Source organism: Eptatretus burgeri, chromosome 12 (assembly GCF_056783735.1).
Source record: "Eptatretus burgeri isolate ZD-2024b chromosome 12, Ebu_testis_v1, whole genome shotgun sequence".
NCBI classification, from domain to species: domain Eukaryota; kingdom Metazoa; phylum Chordata; class Myxini; order Myxiniformes; family Myxinidae; genus Eptatretus; species Eptatretus burgeri.
Window position 1 is genome coordinate 67,552,690 of NC_140972.1, and position 15,213 is coordinate 67,567,902.

General features: G+C 44.5%; 1 protein-coding gene across 4 annotated transcripts in view; it reads left to right on the forward strand.

Moving 5' to 3' along the window:
* LOC147015830 (C-type lectin-like) overlaps nucleotides 1-15,213 on the forward strand; it is a 30,952-nt gene that overhangs the window by 9,941 nt on the left and 5,798 nt on the right. For all 4 annotated transcript variants that reach the window (XM_085848394.1, XM_085848395.1, XM_085848393.1 and 1 more), the window contains 2 exons: nucleotides 11,598-11,732; nucleotides 13,498-13,606. In XM_085848394.1, coding sequence (XP_085704520.1) covers nucleotides 11,598-11,732; nucleotides 13,498-13,606 — 244 coding nt within the window. The remainder of the gene's footprint in view (nucleotides 1-11,597; nucleotides 11,733-13,497; nucleotides 13,607-15,213) is intronic.

Genomic DNA, 15,213 nt, shown 5'->3' on the forward strand with positions numbered 1-15,213 from the left:
TAAAGGGACTCTAATCCCATCCCCACCACCCCTCACTCCTTCCACCTGCACTCATCACCGTCTCCAACACTCCAATTCCTGTCAAATTATTCAGGATCTATTCATTTAGGGGTTCAGCACACACTCTGCCGAAAGGGAATTTTAACAGCACACTGCTGTTCCTGTATTGTTAAATGCAGTGTTTGCATTCTGTTAAGGCACACAATAAGGTTAAGGTTTCTTTCATTGTGTTATTGTTTCTTATTTGTGGATCAAAATAAAGGAATTATTGCAGTTCTAAAGAAAAAAGGACATTGATATTTGACGGGTTCAGGACAGCTGGATTTATCCAGTCAAGAAAAAGAAAGGTGCATCAAAGCAATATTTGTGACTGTCTTGATTGCAATCACAATTATCTTATGACTTCTTATTCATAATCTACATCAATGATGTTGACAGGGGTAGAAAAGATCATGGTTTTGGATTGGGGATGATCTGCTGTCTTGAAAACCTGGAAGGAAGAATGGGATTGAAGAGGATGTGCAAGTTGTTTCCACTGGTGGGGAAAAAAAGAGGAACACATGATGTGAGCAGTGATCCTGGATTTAGGTAGTTTTATCAGAAGGAGGAAGGTGGTGGACTGTGTGTGCCCTGTACCTGGGGGGAAGGGGGAGACAAATCACGGAAATAGCAGAGGGTGCATGACCAGAAAGTAGGTGGTAGAAGACAGAGAGACCGCCGACCTGTCTATGATTGTGAAGTGATAGGCCCATAGACTCAGCTTCATTGTGGGGGATTCCAATAATCTTACAGACCTTGGTTTCCATGGCATCAAGCTGAGCAAGATGTGAGGCAGAGAGCCAGCCCCAAGGGGAGAGCGATACTCCATCAAGCTGTGGATAAAAGCCTTATAAGTGGATAGGAGATCAGGTGTGCCAAGGAAGGACCCACAACCTGTGCAGAACAGGTTTGGTGGGAAATCGTCGCACTGAGTGATGCCTTCTTTGCTTCAGGACTGATCATTTACTCCAAGTTATCATGCAAGACTGTTGCTCCTCAAATGTTGTTCAAACATCATGTGACACTTGGAGTATTTTACAAGCCATTCCCTGATCAATCATCACACGCATCATTGTGAACTCAATTCCTGGAACTGTGAACCAGAATAGCACTAAGTTCCTTCACTTTGCAAGAAGTCATGGATTTAGGGTGGCTGGTTCATGGTTTCAGCGGAAGTTAGATAGAGTGATGCACTTTTGACAGAGGAGTCCAACGTGAAGGCCCGCTGGGCTGGTTACTTTGAGCGGCTGAACCAGGCTGATCCACCAGCTCTTGAGTTAGATGTCAGGGGTGTTACTATCCCTATTGCTGACCCACCAATCAACTGTGATCCACCTTCATTTGTGGAAACACAGGCTGCAGTGAACCAGTTGAAATGGGGTAAAGCTCCTAGAATCTGTGGCATCCATGCCGAACTTCTCAATGTTGCTGGGAATGCTGTACTTGTGTTGTTGCATGCAGTTCTGTGCTCTGCCTGGAACACAGGCATCATCCCAACTGACTGGAAGAGGGGCCTTGTTGTCCCTCTCTGAAAAGGGAAGGGTGATCGCCAGGACTGCAACAAATTGGGAAGGGTGATGCTGCTCTCAGTGCCAGTCAAAGTCTTTGCTCGGATAATTCTTGATAGGTTTCACCACCATCTGCTTGAGCACCAGCGTCCAGAGCAGTCAGGCTTTACACCAAAGAGGTCAACGATGGACCGTATCCTTGCTCTTCGGGTCCTCACCGAACACAGATGAGAGTTTCGGCAGGGGCTGCTTGCAGTCTACATGGATCTCTGCAAAGCATTAAATTCAGCTAATCTGGATGCCCTCTGGAAGATTCTTGGTTTTTGTGGGGTGCCACCAAAACTGATCAATCTGATGTCTGAACTCTACTCTGGTACTGAGAGTGCTGCGAGATGTGGTGGTACCATCTCCAACTTATTTCCAGTTGTCATTGGAGTTCACCAGAGGGTGTGTGCTGGCCCCACACTTTTCAGCACTTGTATGTACTGCATTCTGGGGAGGATGTCAGGCAGATCCAGCTGCGGTGCATCGTTTGGGAATGTCAAGATCTGACCTTTATTTCGCAGATGATGCAGTCATCTTAGCAGAGACTTTGGATATCCTTTTGGGGGCCCTCGAGGATGCTGTTATCTTTTCTGCACCTGTTTGTGGTGAGGATGTTGAGGTCATGGAGAGATTCACTTACCTTGGCAGTGATATTCATGATTCTGCTGGCTGTGAGCCAGAGGTCAGTCGACGTCTGAGTTGGGCCTGGGGAGTCATAGATTCACTCGATCATGGGGTGTGGCGCTGCCAGTACCAGTGCAGGAGGACGAAATTCTGAGTCTTCAGGTCCTTGGTGCTTCCAGTCTTGCTCTGCGGATGTGAGACTTGTACTCTGACCAGGGAGCCGAGATGGAGACTTCATTCCTTTGGTACCAGGTATCTTCAGAGAATCCTTGGCTATCGCTTATCAGACTCTGTGTCCAAAAAGTAGCTACTGAGAGAGATTCTAATGAGATTTGTTACCTGCATAGTCTGTGAGCATCAGCTACAGCTGTATGGACATGTGGCTCATTTTCCTGACACTGATCCTCCTCACTAGATTCTCTCAGTGAGGGAGTCTCGTGAGTGGAGGAGGCCAATGGGCCGACCACGTGCCTCGTGGTTGCAGCAGGTTGATCAGCATCTCAAGGAGATGGGGATGGGTCAGGCATCTGCCTGGGGGATGGCCAGATGGAGGCCCCTAGAGTACCGGTGGAAAGTGAACGCAGTGACGCCCCGCTCACTCCCATACCTGACCTGACCTGCTTATTTCCCGAACCACAATAATAAAAAGAACCTATGATAATGTGATTGCGATGGAAGAGACGACAGCGGGTTGGGATAAGGAAGAAAGGGAAACAAAATCGACAATAAATAATTCTGTTCAATGAGGTAAAATAAATCGAAAGAAACTAGGCACCAGACTCCGGACTTGGGGACAAAAACTGGGGGACTTAGCTCTTGGGCAGTGGGGATGAGCATGTGATGAGGAGGACGACGACAAGGCAAGCAGATGATGGGCAGGACGATGAGGAGACAAAGCACACAGCCAGGTCCAATCAACAGGGCAAGGCAGGAATGACGAAATGGGCAGAGGCTGGATGAACAGGCACAGACAGGCAGAGGCTGGCAGAAGCAGGCAGGCAAGATTACCTCATCTGAGATCTCCTCACACACTTTCTCCTCAGGCTTTTCACTCTCACCAACTCTCTTTTTCCTCCCGTTTCCCTCGCCTCAGACTCCCAACTGCTGATTAGGCTCCTCCCTCTCATCTCCCTTGGCAACGCTCGGCCCTTTTAGAAGAGTCTATAACTCCTCCCCCCCCCTCCAGGGCAACACTCCACCCCTCCCAGGCGATCCATCACTCTGCCCCTCAGGAGGCTTCATAGCTCTGCCCCCCACCTCTGCTGTGCCAAATCTCCCAGCGCTACCCAGTAGAGGTTGTCATGGAGGCTGTACACACAATTTCCTTCACCATTATCCTGAACTAATTATTGCCACCACCACCCGCTATATGGTGTGCATGCAACCAAGACAATTCTTAAGGTGACATTTCCCTGCTTATACATCAAGATGGCTATCTACTCGCACATCGACCATGCCACTCTATACATTGCTATCTGCTCCATGGGAATATCAAACACCCCCCCCCTCAACAAACGTAACACAGCCCCCCCTCCCCCCGGAACCACAGCTCCTGCAAGGTCCAATGCAGGGGCAATAGCTCCAGCCTTAACACTTAACTCGCACCGAATAAACCTCAACAAAATAAATCAGGAGGGGATGTGGGAAGAAAGCCGTAGCTTCCATACTACCCCCTTAGTTGCAAACAAAATAAACAATTATATGTACAGTGGTCTTCCCTCTTGTCTCCTTGCTCCGATGTCCTGGGGAGGGAGAGAATGGCTCCAAAAAACAACAAACAGGCCTACCTTATTGACAATTTAACATATCCAACGAGAGGGGAGAACTCGGTAGAGTGCAAAACCTCCACCACCAATACTGCTGGGTCACTTAAGTGAACCTGATATCCTATTCATTGTAGGTCAAAACGGATCAGACTCTACTGAACCACGATTGAATAAACTAAACTAGATCGACACGCATGTAGAAATGCCCAAAAAATTAAATCGAATTTTTTTTGAAAAAAAAGTTGCAAATTTTTTTTTTCTCTAACAATTTTTTTTTTGGGGGGGGGGGTTGGAAATCACTTAAAACATGTAGAAATGCAAAAAAAAAAAAAATCAAATATTTTTCAAATAAAATCGAAATTTTTTTGAAAAAAAGTTGCAAAATTTTCTAAGTTTTTTTTTTGGACCAAGTACAAAATCTAATGGCATGATCCTTGGACCATACCTAATCACTTAAAACATGTAATAATGCAAAAAAAAATCGATATTTTGTTGAAAAAAAAGTTGCAAAATTTTTTTTTTCTCAAACAATTTTTTTTGGGGGGGGGTTGGAAATCACTTAAAATATGTAGAAATGCAAAAAAAAAATTTTCTCTATTTTTTTGGGGGGGGTAACAATTTTTTTTTGGGGGGGGGGTTGGAAATCACTTAAAATATGTAGAAATGCAAAAAAAAAATTCTCTAACAATTTTTTTTAGGGGGGGTAACAATTTTTTTTGGGGGGGGGGTTGAAAATCACTTAAAACATGTAGAAATGCAAAAAAAAAAAAAAAAATTTCTCTAACAATTTTTTTTTGGGGGGGGGGGACCAAGTCCAAAATTTAATGGCATGATCCTTGGACCATACCTAACCCCCCCCACCAAGTTTCGTCGAAATCCGTCGAGGAGTTTTTCCGTAATACTGTTCACAAACAAACAAACAAACAAACAGAAAGGGGTGAAAACAGTAACCTCCATCCATCTTCGAAGATGGCGGAGGTTAATAAAACACTCATTTACTTGACTGCATCCCCCAGTGATGTCACCTGCTCCAGCTGTCAGCTGAGTCCAAATATCCAATTTGAAAACTACCTTTCCAATTTTGCAGGCTACCTGCCCTCCATAGCATATATCAAGTTGCAAGGGACCGAGTGGAACACTCCCACATTCATACACAATTCCCTCATTCACAACACCACCACCAACCACCAAATTCCATGCAAAGCCATGGCTTCATCTTTTAACACGACAGGTGTGGACCTAATCTCGGAACTGGGACCACCGGGGAGAATCTCCACACAAACAGGTACTCTTGGCCTCAGGCTCTCCTGGCCTCTCCCCTGGATCACCAAGGGTCTCCTACCAAATAGTCGCCCAAATCAAACCCTCCTCCAATAGGCCCCCCAAACTCGTCACCTCGGGCTGCCAAGGGCGAGTTACCTCAGGAGAGGTTGCAGTCACTGCTCCTTCAGAGCTTCATCCGTACCTGCGGACACGCACACACCTTCCGCACCCACAAAACCCCAAATGCCACTCCCTCCCTCACTGGCATATTTTTTTACCACCTGTAATACACGCAATTGTGGGGGGGGGGGGAGGAGAAGGAAAACAAAAAGATAGACAGGTGAGGGGTGGAGGTGAGGTAAGCAAAGAGAATGATATGTTATGCTTAATGACCGAACGCCAAAAAAAAAAACAACTCATGTCAGAACAGCTGTACACACAATGACACAACATAGTTTGTGTAGTAATCTGCTGCCACTTCTGCAAAAACTTTGATATTGCAGTTCCAGAGAATTTGTGGGAACATGAACCAAAAGCAATCACTGAAAACATGGAAGTGCCGCTCACATACGACCTAATGATCCCATCGAGCGTGAACATCGAAAACAAAGCATTGCGACCGGATATACTGAGGTACAAAAAAGTGAAGAAGGCATTGCTAAATGAGGTGTTAATTCCAGTGATTTTGGACTAAACAATGCAGAAATCAAGTCCTTTGTTCTTGCGTATGGCAGCTTTGGCTGCCAGGCGACTATCATTTATTGGAGCGCAGCTGTGCTACTGATGCTGTGCTCCTCTAACAGTACACTGGTACTCATTTCACCAACCTCAGAAGGATGATAGGCTGAGTTGACCCCACCTGGTGTTAGTTCAGCAGCCAAATGGGCTCAAACTCAGGACCCTAGGATCCAAAGTCAGCCACACTCACCACTAAACCTCTTGAGAGGTTTAAAATGGAGAGGAGAGGAGAGGGGAGGAGAGAGAGAAGAAAATGACCAAACACCAAGACCTCAAGAATGAAGTGAAAAGATCCTGGAAACTGAAGAACGCCAAAGTTGTACCAGTGATAGTTTGAGCTACAGGAATGATGATGAAGAACCTCACAGAGATATTAAAAACCAGCCCTGGGAATATAACCACAAACAAACTACAATTGTAAGCTTTCCAGGGCTCAGTAATGATTCTGAAGAGAGCCCTCGGCACAAAAGTTTGAGAACAGAAAACTTTACAGCTTGGTCCATGAATCGTGACCCTTCACCAAAATGAAGGTGGATGCTCTCTCATAAGTATATTCCACACTCTGAAAGTCGCATATGTAGACACCAATCGACCACACGCACACGCACACGCGCACACACACACACACACACACACACACACACACACACACACACACACACACACACACACACACACACACACACACACACACACACACACACACACTTTGAGACTTGAGAGATCTCTGTTTTACCTCAAACCCACCCACATGTGTACATCGCAGGCAACAACAGCAATGCTCCCCACTGGTTGACTCACTCCAAATCTGATTCATACATGCAAATCCCATCAACAGAGAGGGAAGGTTGGGGAGCAGGGGGAGGGGTGGGAGAGAGATAAAGGGAGGGAAGTGGAAAGGGGAGGGAGGGGGGGTCGGAGAGAGAGGGAGAAGTCGGGGTTGATAAAGGGGGAGGGGGTAGGATTGAGAGGGGTGAGAGAGGCAGAGGTGGGAAAGAAGAAGAGGGTTGAGGAAGGCATAGGGGTGAGGAAGGCAGAGGAGTGAGGAAGGCAGAGGGGTGAGGGATTCCGGCAGATGTGACGCCCCGTTTATCATCCATCCTCGAGACGGCACACTCAATGATGAATCACCCTGCCTGTGAAACACTAGGATGACAGCTTATAGCTGGGTCAGGATTCGAATCCAGGTTACACAGAGCAAGCATTCGTACCTCTCGGCTTTCCTGCATCATATGGTGATTCATTATGTCATAACTGAAAACATTTTTTACTCATTGTGATAAAATAATTTGTTTTGCCTTCCCACCTCTGGTGCAGCAACGCGGTGTCTCCATTGAAACGTAAACGCGCGTCAAGCGGCTTTACCAGGCAAAACGGTTGAAGAAACATTTAAAAACGAAATGTTTAATTTTTATTTGTGTTTATCTATGCTGAAGTGATCGGTCTTATAATGGAAGATCATGCAAAAAGGGGAACATCGTGGAAAATATAAATTTCACATTTTCAGCGAGCAGCCACCACCTGTTGCACCGCAGACCAATACGTGGCGAAGAACGCATGAAGTTTGTTTTGAACTTTGTTCAAGTCGATCATAAGTTCATTTGAACAAAAGCAATTTCCATAACTCAGTAATTATTAAAGCAAGGATCTCCAAATTTGGTAACGTTAACTGCAAATGATACAACTGCTCGCTGTTAACATTTGAGCGTGATAGAGCATTGCGGGATTCGAATCTCGACATGCTATCCTGAACTTGAACAAAGTCAATCGACGAACCATATTCAGTGATAGTGCGAATATTGTAGAGGTCTTTCCAAGTGACTTAAGCACTCCAACTATACGGTTGATCAGAAACGGCTCGTTTGGCACACGATTGGCTATCACCGAACTGTCGTATGAGTCCAGCGGAAATGTGAAAAAGCATGTTGTGGCGTCATTATGAAGTTTTTTGGTCGATTCATCATCTCTGGTCTATCCTGAATCAGAATCAGCCGAGTACCAGACTCGCACCCTTGAGGAATTTTTTTTAGAGGTGAAAAACAAAATGGCCACCACCGACTTTTGATAAATTCTGTTTTGGGCTATATCTTCACTTTTAATGCACTTACAAACACAATTTTGGTGTCTACTACAATGTTTCATGGGACAGACAAGGTAAACGTTGAAGATTCTCTCAACATTGGATGACAACAGATGGCAGAATTTGAATCTGGATGGCCAACAAGCTTCAACAAGACACTAACCAAGAAATTGACCCTGAAGACTTCGACCAAAAAGAGCATCAAGCTGGATGGAAGGCCAGTATACGATACCAAATTGATCTACACCCAAGTCATACGTCTCCAACAATACAGGGATATTGATATCAAGGATGTCCTCTCTTACGAACTGTTCCCTGTCCCAGCCTCCTTGTTTGATGAGAGCGGTGCGATGCGGGCTCAGTCGAAAGCAATCCTGAAGACGAAACTCCAAGTGGAATTCAAGGTGTTCCAGATGCTGTCATCATCGATGGATGCGCCATGTTATGGACTGTACATTGGCCCACAAATGGTACAGTTGAGGTTTATGTGATCAACTTCATGGGAACCATCAAATACCACCTGGAGTGTTGTGACGTATACCTGATTTTCGACAGGTACATCAAAATCAGCACGAAACAAATGACGAGATCCAGTCGCGCAGGTCATGATTCAAGTCGAAAACATCAACTCAACTTACACACAACACTTCCAGCACATAAAGTGGTCCTAAATGTAGCCTACAACAAAGTACAACTGATCGATTTGATCTGTCAGTATCTGATGACCCACGTTGTGGACAACCAGACCAAACTGATGATCATCGGAAAAGTTCCTACACCAGTACAAGTATGGAACAATTCCACTCTCCAGAGACAGGATCTGAAAACACACCATGAAGAAGCAGATGTCATCATCATCCATCACTTAGTTAGAATTGTCTCAGGTGTCAGTGGTGACACACATCAAAGTGGTCTGCGACAATACAGATGTCTTTGTCCTGTTGATTCATTTCTACATCGAGGAAAAGATGACTGTGGATGTCAGCATGGAGAGTCCGTGTGCTGGGAGGGCGAACGTAGACATTCGCCAAGCAGCACTGAAACACAAAAGCATCGCCAAATATCTGCCTGCTGTACATGCTCTGACCAGATGTGATACTGTGTCGTATTTGTTTGGCATTGGAAAGGCCACAGCGCTGAAGGTACTAATGGGAGGACATCATCCCACCTTACTTGGTCAGCTGGAAGCAGATGAGGAAAAGATGATATCTGAGGCAACGACCTTCATTGCTGCCTGTTATGGTACCAAAGTCGAACGTGATATGTCCACACACCGGTATCAGTTGTGGAAGTCTAAGATGGCCAACTTCAAGATTACCTCTGCTCCAAAATTGAAGTCGTTGCCCCCATCGCATGATGCCTTTGTTCAACATGTACATCGCGCTCATCAAGTCATTATATGGAAATCGGCCACTCAGTCAGACCCTCCGAACTTGGATCCCATCAAGTATGGATGGCAAGAAGGTGAGGATGGTGTGACGTTGTGTCCAACCACACTTCCACCTGATGTGTCTGCTGCACCAGTCAGCATTCTGCAGCTGATCAAGCGTGGATGCTCCACCAGCCGGCCATGTTCCACCGGGAGGTGTGGTTGTGTGGCAGCACAGATGTCATGTTCGATGTTTTGCAGTTGTAATGCTGGATCAGACTGTTGTAACAAACAGACAAGGGCAGTAGCTGCTAATCACGATGACGATGACAAAGATTGAACATAATGTAGAACATTGTATCCTTAACAAAGTTAATATTTGTCTGCCTAAAAATAAAAGGTAATTTCAAAATCATATACATGTACATACTTACTTTAAGACAAAACCCAAAGTCATAATCAACCATCCACATGTATCCGGATATATTTGTGTAAAAATCGTATTCCAATATAATCATCAATTTTTTGATCATTGCAATTAAGTTACTTCAGCTGTCATTGACTATTATTGTACATAGTATTAATATTTGAGGGTTCATCAAATTCAATTTCTTACTCGAAGTGATCAGTGGAACTGCAAAATAACCATTTTTCATATTAAAATGGTGGCCATCTTGAAAATATGAGACAGGTCTTATATATATACACCTTCAATTTTGTCATTATCGGATTCCTTGACCATGAAAACATAGTAGTTGACACCAAAATTGTGTTTGTAAGTGCATTAGAAGTGAAGATATAGCCCAAAACAGAATTTATCAAAAGTCGGTGGTGGCCATTTTGTTTTTCGCCTCTAAAAAAATTCCTCAAGGGTGCGAGTCTGGCACCCGGCTGATTCTGATTCAGGATAGACCGGAGATGATGAATCGACCCAAAAACTTCATAATGACGCTAAAGCACACTTTGCCCTGAAATGGCTGTTTGGCATCTGGACTATATTAAACATACACCTCCCAGAGACGCCTGAAATGTTAAATATGTCCGAATTGGACAAATGAACACTTTCCTAGGAGTCAGAACTGCTTTTAAGTTCGATTCTGGGGCTGAAATTTTGGAATTCTGCTTCGTTTAAGAGATAGTCGTGGCGATCGCTTGTACGGAACTGAAATAAGCCACGAATGCTGATGTCTCCGGGAGTTTATAAGCATTGCAATGTACCCAGCAATTTGTAGCTATGATGAACAAGCATTCAATATGAGTGAGGAAAGTGAAGAAAAAAAAACAGTTTATCGTTAAGAAATCATTGCGGCCTGTTCCAAGTCATGGCATGGTTGAGCAGACCAAAAAACATGGCGGCTTCAGACCCCAGTAAGGGTACCCAGGAAATGCCTTCAGACCCCATCGAGAGCAGTGACCGAGGATGCACCTAATGAAGGATAAATTTCAATAAGGCCATTAATTCTCTTCAAAAGGGGTGTTTTACTAACCTAAACACCCAATTTTCAGTTCTGCACTTCCTTGGAGTGTACTTAGTATACATGCAAAGTTTCAGAATGCTAAGTTTTATGGTTTTGGAGTTATGGAGGAGACACACTGACACACGCACACACTGATATGTATTTGTATAGATCCCTGTTCCTCGTTGCATGAGCCACTGGCGACCCCTTGTAGCCTTAAGTGCGGCCCCTGACGTGCAGCCGATAATGCACAAATGTGAAAGCATTCCATTGTAATCGGCCATAAATGCCATCAAATTGACCCTATGGTTTAAAAATGAGTGTTTCAATGTGAAGCATAAAATAACATAACTACTGTACATCAGGATATGGTTGCAGTATCCAAATAATAAAGCTTGCAGTCCAGTTAACCACAACAAGGAAGAGTATGAGGATGCGGGGCCTACTAGCAGCCATTACTGAGTCCTGCAGGCGGTGTGGCAGCTCTCACACTGCTGCATTATCGGCAAAAGTGGACCCCTCAAAATAATAGTGAAGATCGTTGGTATGGATGAACATTATCACCTCTCATAGCTTATAGCATCATGGGTGTATTCGATGAGCAAACCCGTAGTTCAATTATCGAGCCCACAGTATCCCTTTGAGTCATTAATTTTCAGAATTCCCCTGATGAGTGACTGTGCTAACTGCTTCCGGGATCTTTTTCAGTTTTACTGCATTCAGCATATGAATGGCTGCCACCTACCTTCAGTTCATAGTGAAGAGGAATACCAGTTTCTCCTGAACCTCTGGCCAAACCCACAGGATAGGCATATCTGGTTTGGTGGGAAATATTCTGACTTGGTGAGTATGTGCCTTCTTTATACAAGGACTGATCATTTATTTCAGTATATTGTGCAAGACTATTGCTCCACAAATGTTCTTCCACCATCTTCCAACACTTGAATTTTTTTCAATCATTCAAACCTGCTGAATCATCACACACATGATCGTGAACTCCATCACTGGGAACCAGCCACCCTTGATGAATGCTACTACAACATATGCTTACACCATTTGTAAGAGAAGTGATGAGGGGATGTTTGTTGTTTAATTCAACATTCACCCAAATTTATATTCTATAAAGGAGCCATGCATGTGTCTGTGGACACTTTAGACTCTGTATAACCCTAAGACCCTGAAGACTCCTAAGACACTTCAGACCTATTCGACACTTAACGAATCCTAAGACCCTATAAACCCTTTAAGGCTTTTTATAACCCTAACACATTTAAGACCCAGAAGACCATTTAAACCCCGAACACCCTTGAGACCCCTAAGACCCCGTAGATGCTATCGACCCCATTATATCCCTGAAACCCCAAAGACCTTCTATCTGAGGGCCTTCTGCAGTAACACTTGAGGGTCATAAGCCATAATCAAAAGGCCCCCTGTTGGTAAAGCGCTTCAGGACCAAGCGAAGAGGGCAGAAACTATCATTCATTAATTAATTTTCTGAATGTTTGTTTTTAAGGTTCTGTTCATCTTCGTTTGTAGCATAGAGGAAAGTTCCACGTGGCAAAGAGAATATGGTATCCATGACAACGGGTTGGATGTGGGACATCACGAAATGATTTGATTTTGGTAATCTGGATGCAAGAATTTCTGAAGTGATTCTCCACAACGTAGAGATCAGACCAAAAACAATATATAGCACAACATCCCAAAAAGTTGTCTGCAGATTATGACAAAACTTGGTGGATGACTTTGGGAGATGACAAGAATGAGCCGATTAGATTTTGGTTAATGTATGGATGCAGATCCAGCCTGTTAGTCAGGTCAGGTCAGGTATGGGAGCATGCGCCAGAGCGGCATGTCGCTGCGTCCACTTTCCACCAGTACTCCAGGGGCCTACGTCTAGCCATCCCCCAGGCAGATGCCTGGCCCATCCCCATCTCCTCAAGATGTCGATCAACCTGCTGCAACCACGAGGCACGTGTTCGGCCCATTGGCCTCCTCCACTCACGAGGCTCCCTCGCTGAGAGAATCTGGTGAGCAGGATCAGCATCAGGAAAACGAGCCACATGCCCATACAGCCGCAGCTAACGCTCAAGGACTATACAGGTAACATTTCTCATTTCAGTCTCTCTCAGCAACCTCTCGTTGGACACAAAGTCCGACCAGCAATAGCCAAGGATTCTCCGATGAGACCTGGTACTGAAGGAGTTAAGTCTCCGTCTCAGATCCCTAGTCAGAGTCCAATTCTCACATCCGTAGAGCAAGACAGGAAGCACCAAGGACCAAGGTTATTAGTGCTCAAGGAAGGATAACAACAAATTCCTTTTTGTTTTTATTTACTTGTTCATTTGTTGTCATAATGTTAGCTTTGCCAAAAGCTCTGGTTATGATCCTTCTCATGATGATATAAGAAATAACACCAGCGAGGATTACGAAAATGCAAATGATAAAAAATGTCCTGTGCTGAATTTAAAGTTCTAAACATTTAAAGTTCAGATTCAGTAAGAATCTGATAGTTATCTTTGCTTAAGTTTATGTCTGCTGTTTGGGAGAAGTTTCCAAAAATATTTTCTCATGATTAATCATCATAATTATGTTGTTTTTTTTTCAGAAAGGAAAGACAGTTTGGACTGATGAGACCTTCTGGGACTTCACCAAATTTTCTGATGGTGAACCAAGCCACCACAATACAACTGAGGGTTGCATTGAATATAGTGGAGGTAAAAAATATTGTGGAGTTAAAAAAGTCCCACCAGATAAGACCCTGAAAAAATATCTGAACAATCTTTAATAATAAAAGAGAATGAGTGTGTGTGTGTGTGTGTGTGTGTGTGTGTGTGTGTGTGTGTGTGTGTGTGTGTGTGTGTGTGTGTGTGTGTGTGTGTGTGTGTGTGTGTGTGTGTGTGTCCTCCATAACTCCAAAACTATAAAACCTAACAGCCTGAAACTTGGCATGCATACTAAGAAAATTCCAAGGAAGTGCACAAATGAAAATTTGGTGTTTGTGTTAATTAAAACACCCCTTTTGAATATAATTAACGACATTATTTGATTATATCCTTCATCAGGCCATCCTCAGCCACCTTGCTCTCTGGGTCTAAAGGCATTTCCTGGGTAACTTTGCTGTGGTCTGAAGCCACCATGTTTTTTGGTGGCTTCAGACCAAAGCCAATTGGTCCGTAGTTCAGGGGATCCGTCTTTGCACCTTTTTCTGTAATGCTGTGATGTTGGCCCATTTTCAAGCAGATGAAAGGTTACCAATGGTACAAGACAAGGTTAAAAGGGGGGGGGGGAGAGAGACAAAAAAAGAGACACATAGACAGAGAGAATGACAGAATGAAAGAGCAGCAGAGCAGGTTTTTAGGAAATGTGAGCTGATGCTGTCTGATCCAGTTACAGAGTCAGAGACAAGGGTTGCCAAAAACATTTCCACCTTTTCAGGTGCAAAAGACAGAATTCAGCAGTTGGGTATGACGGCGACGATGGGTGGGTGGTTGTGAAAGGTTAGGGACACAAGATTTTGAAGCAAACGCAGAATTGAGGCTTTCGGCCTTCTCACAAGTGGTAGGCTGTGGTGCCATTTGAAGAGAGGGAAGGAATGGAAGGGAAGCATCCACCGAGACAGACTTAACAAGGCACCACCAGGTTTTAGAGGAGGGAGCCAAGTTTGAAAGGTCATTCCTGAGATTGGACAGATGTTGTTTTCTGGCTCTCCTGAGGATAGACATACATTTCTTGAATGCTTTGTGGAAAGATCTGAGGTTTCCTTCGGTTGGATTTGCCTTCCAGGAGGAGAATGCAAGTTGTTTTAAAGCAAATGCCACCTCACCACAGGATGCAGAGTCCCAAGAGCGGGAAGATGAGTAAGATAACTGAAGACGAGATGGGATAAATCTGTGCATACAGTAAGAGAGAGCAAGCTTCGTTGGCTGAATTAATTCTTCTTCTTCTTCTTCTTCTTCTTCTTCTTCTTCTTCTTCTTCTTCTTCTTCTTCTTCTTCTTCTTCTTCTTCTTCTTCTTCTTTTTCTTCTTCTTCTTCTTTCGGCTGCTCCCCTTAGGGGTCGCCACAGCGGATCATCCGTATGATCCGCATAGTGATTTGGCAAATGTTTTACGCCAGATGCCCTTCCTGACGCAACCCTGGTCGCCTCTTACGAGGCAGGGATATGTACACCTATTCTAACCGGGGTATACACCGGCCCAGTATACTGGTACTCACTTCGCCAACCTCGGAAGGATGACAGGCTGAGTCAACCCCCTGGTGTATTAATTCAGTGGCCCAACGGGGCATGAACTCAGGACCTTTTGGATCCCAAACCGCTGCCC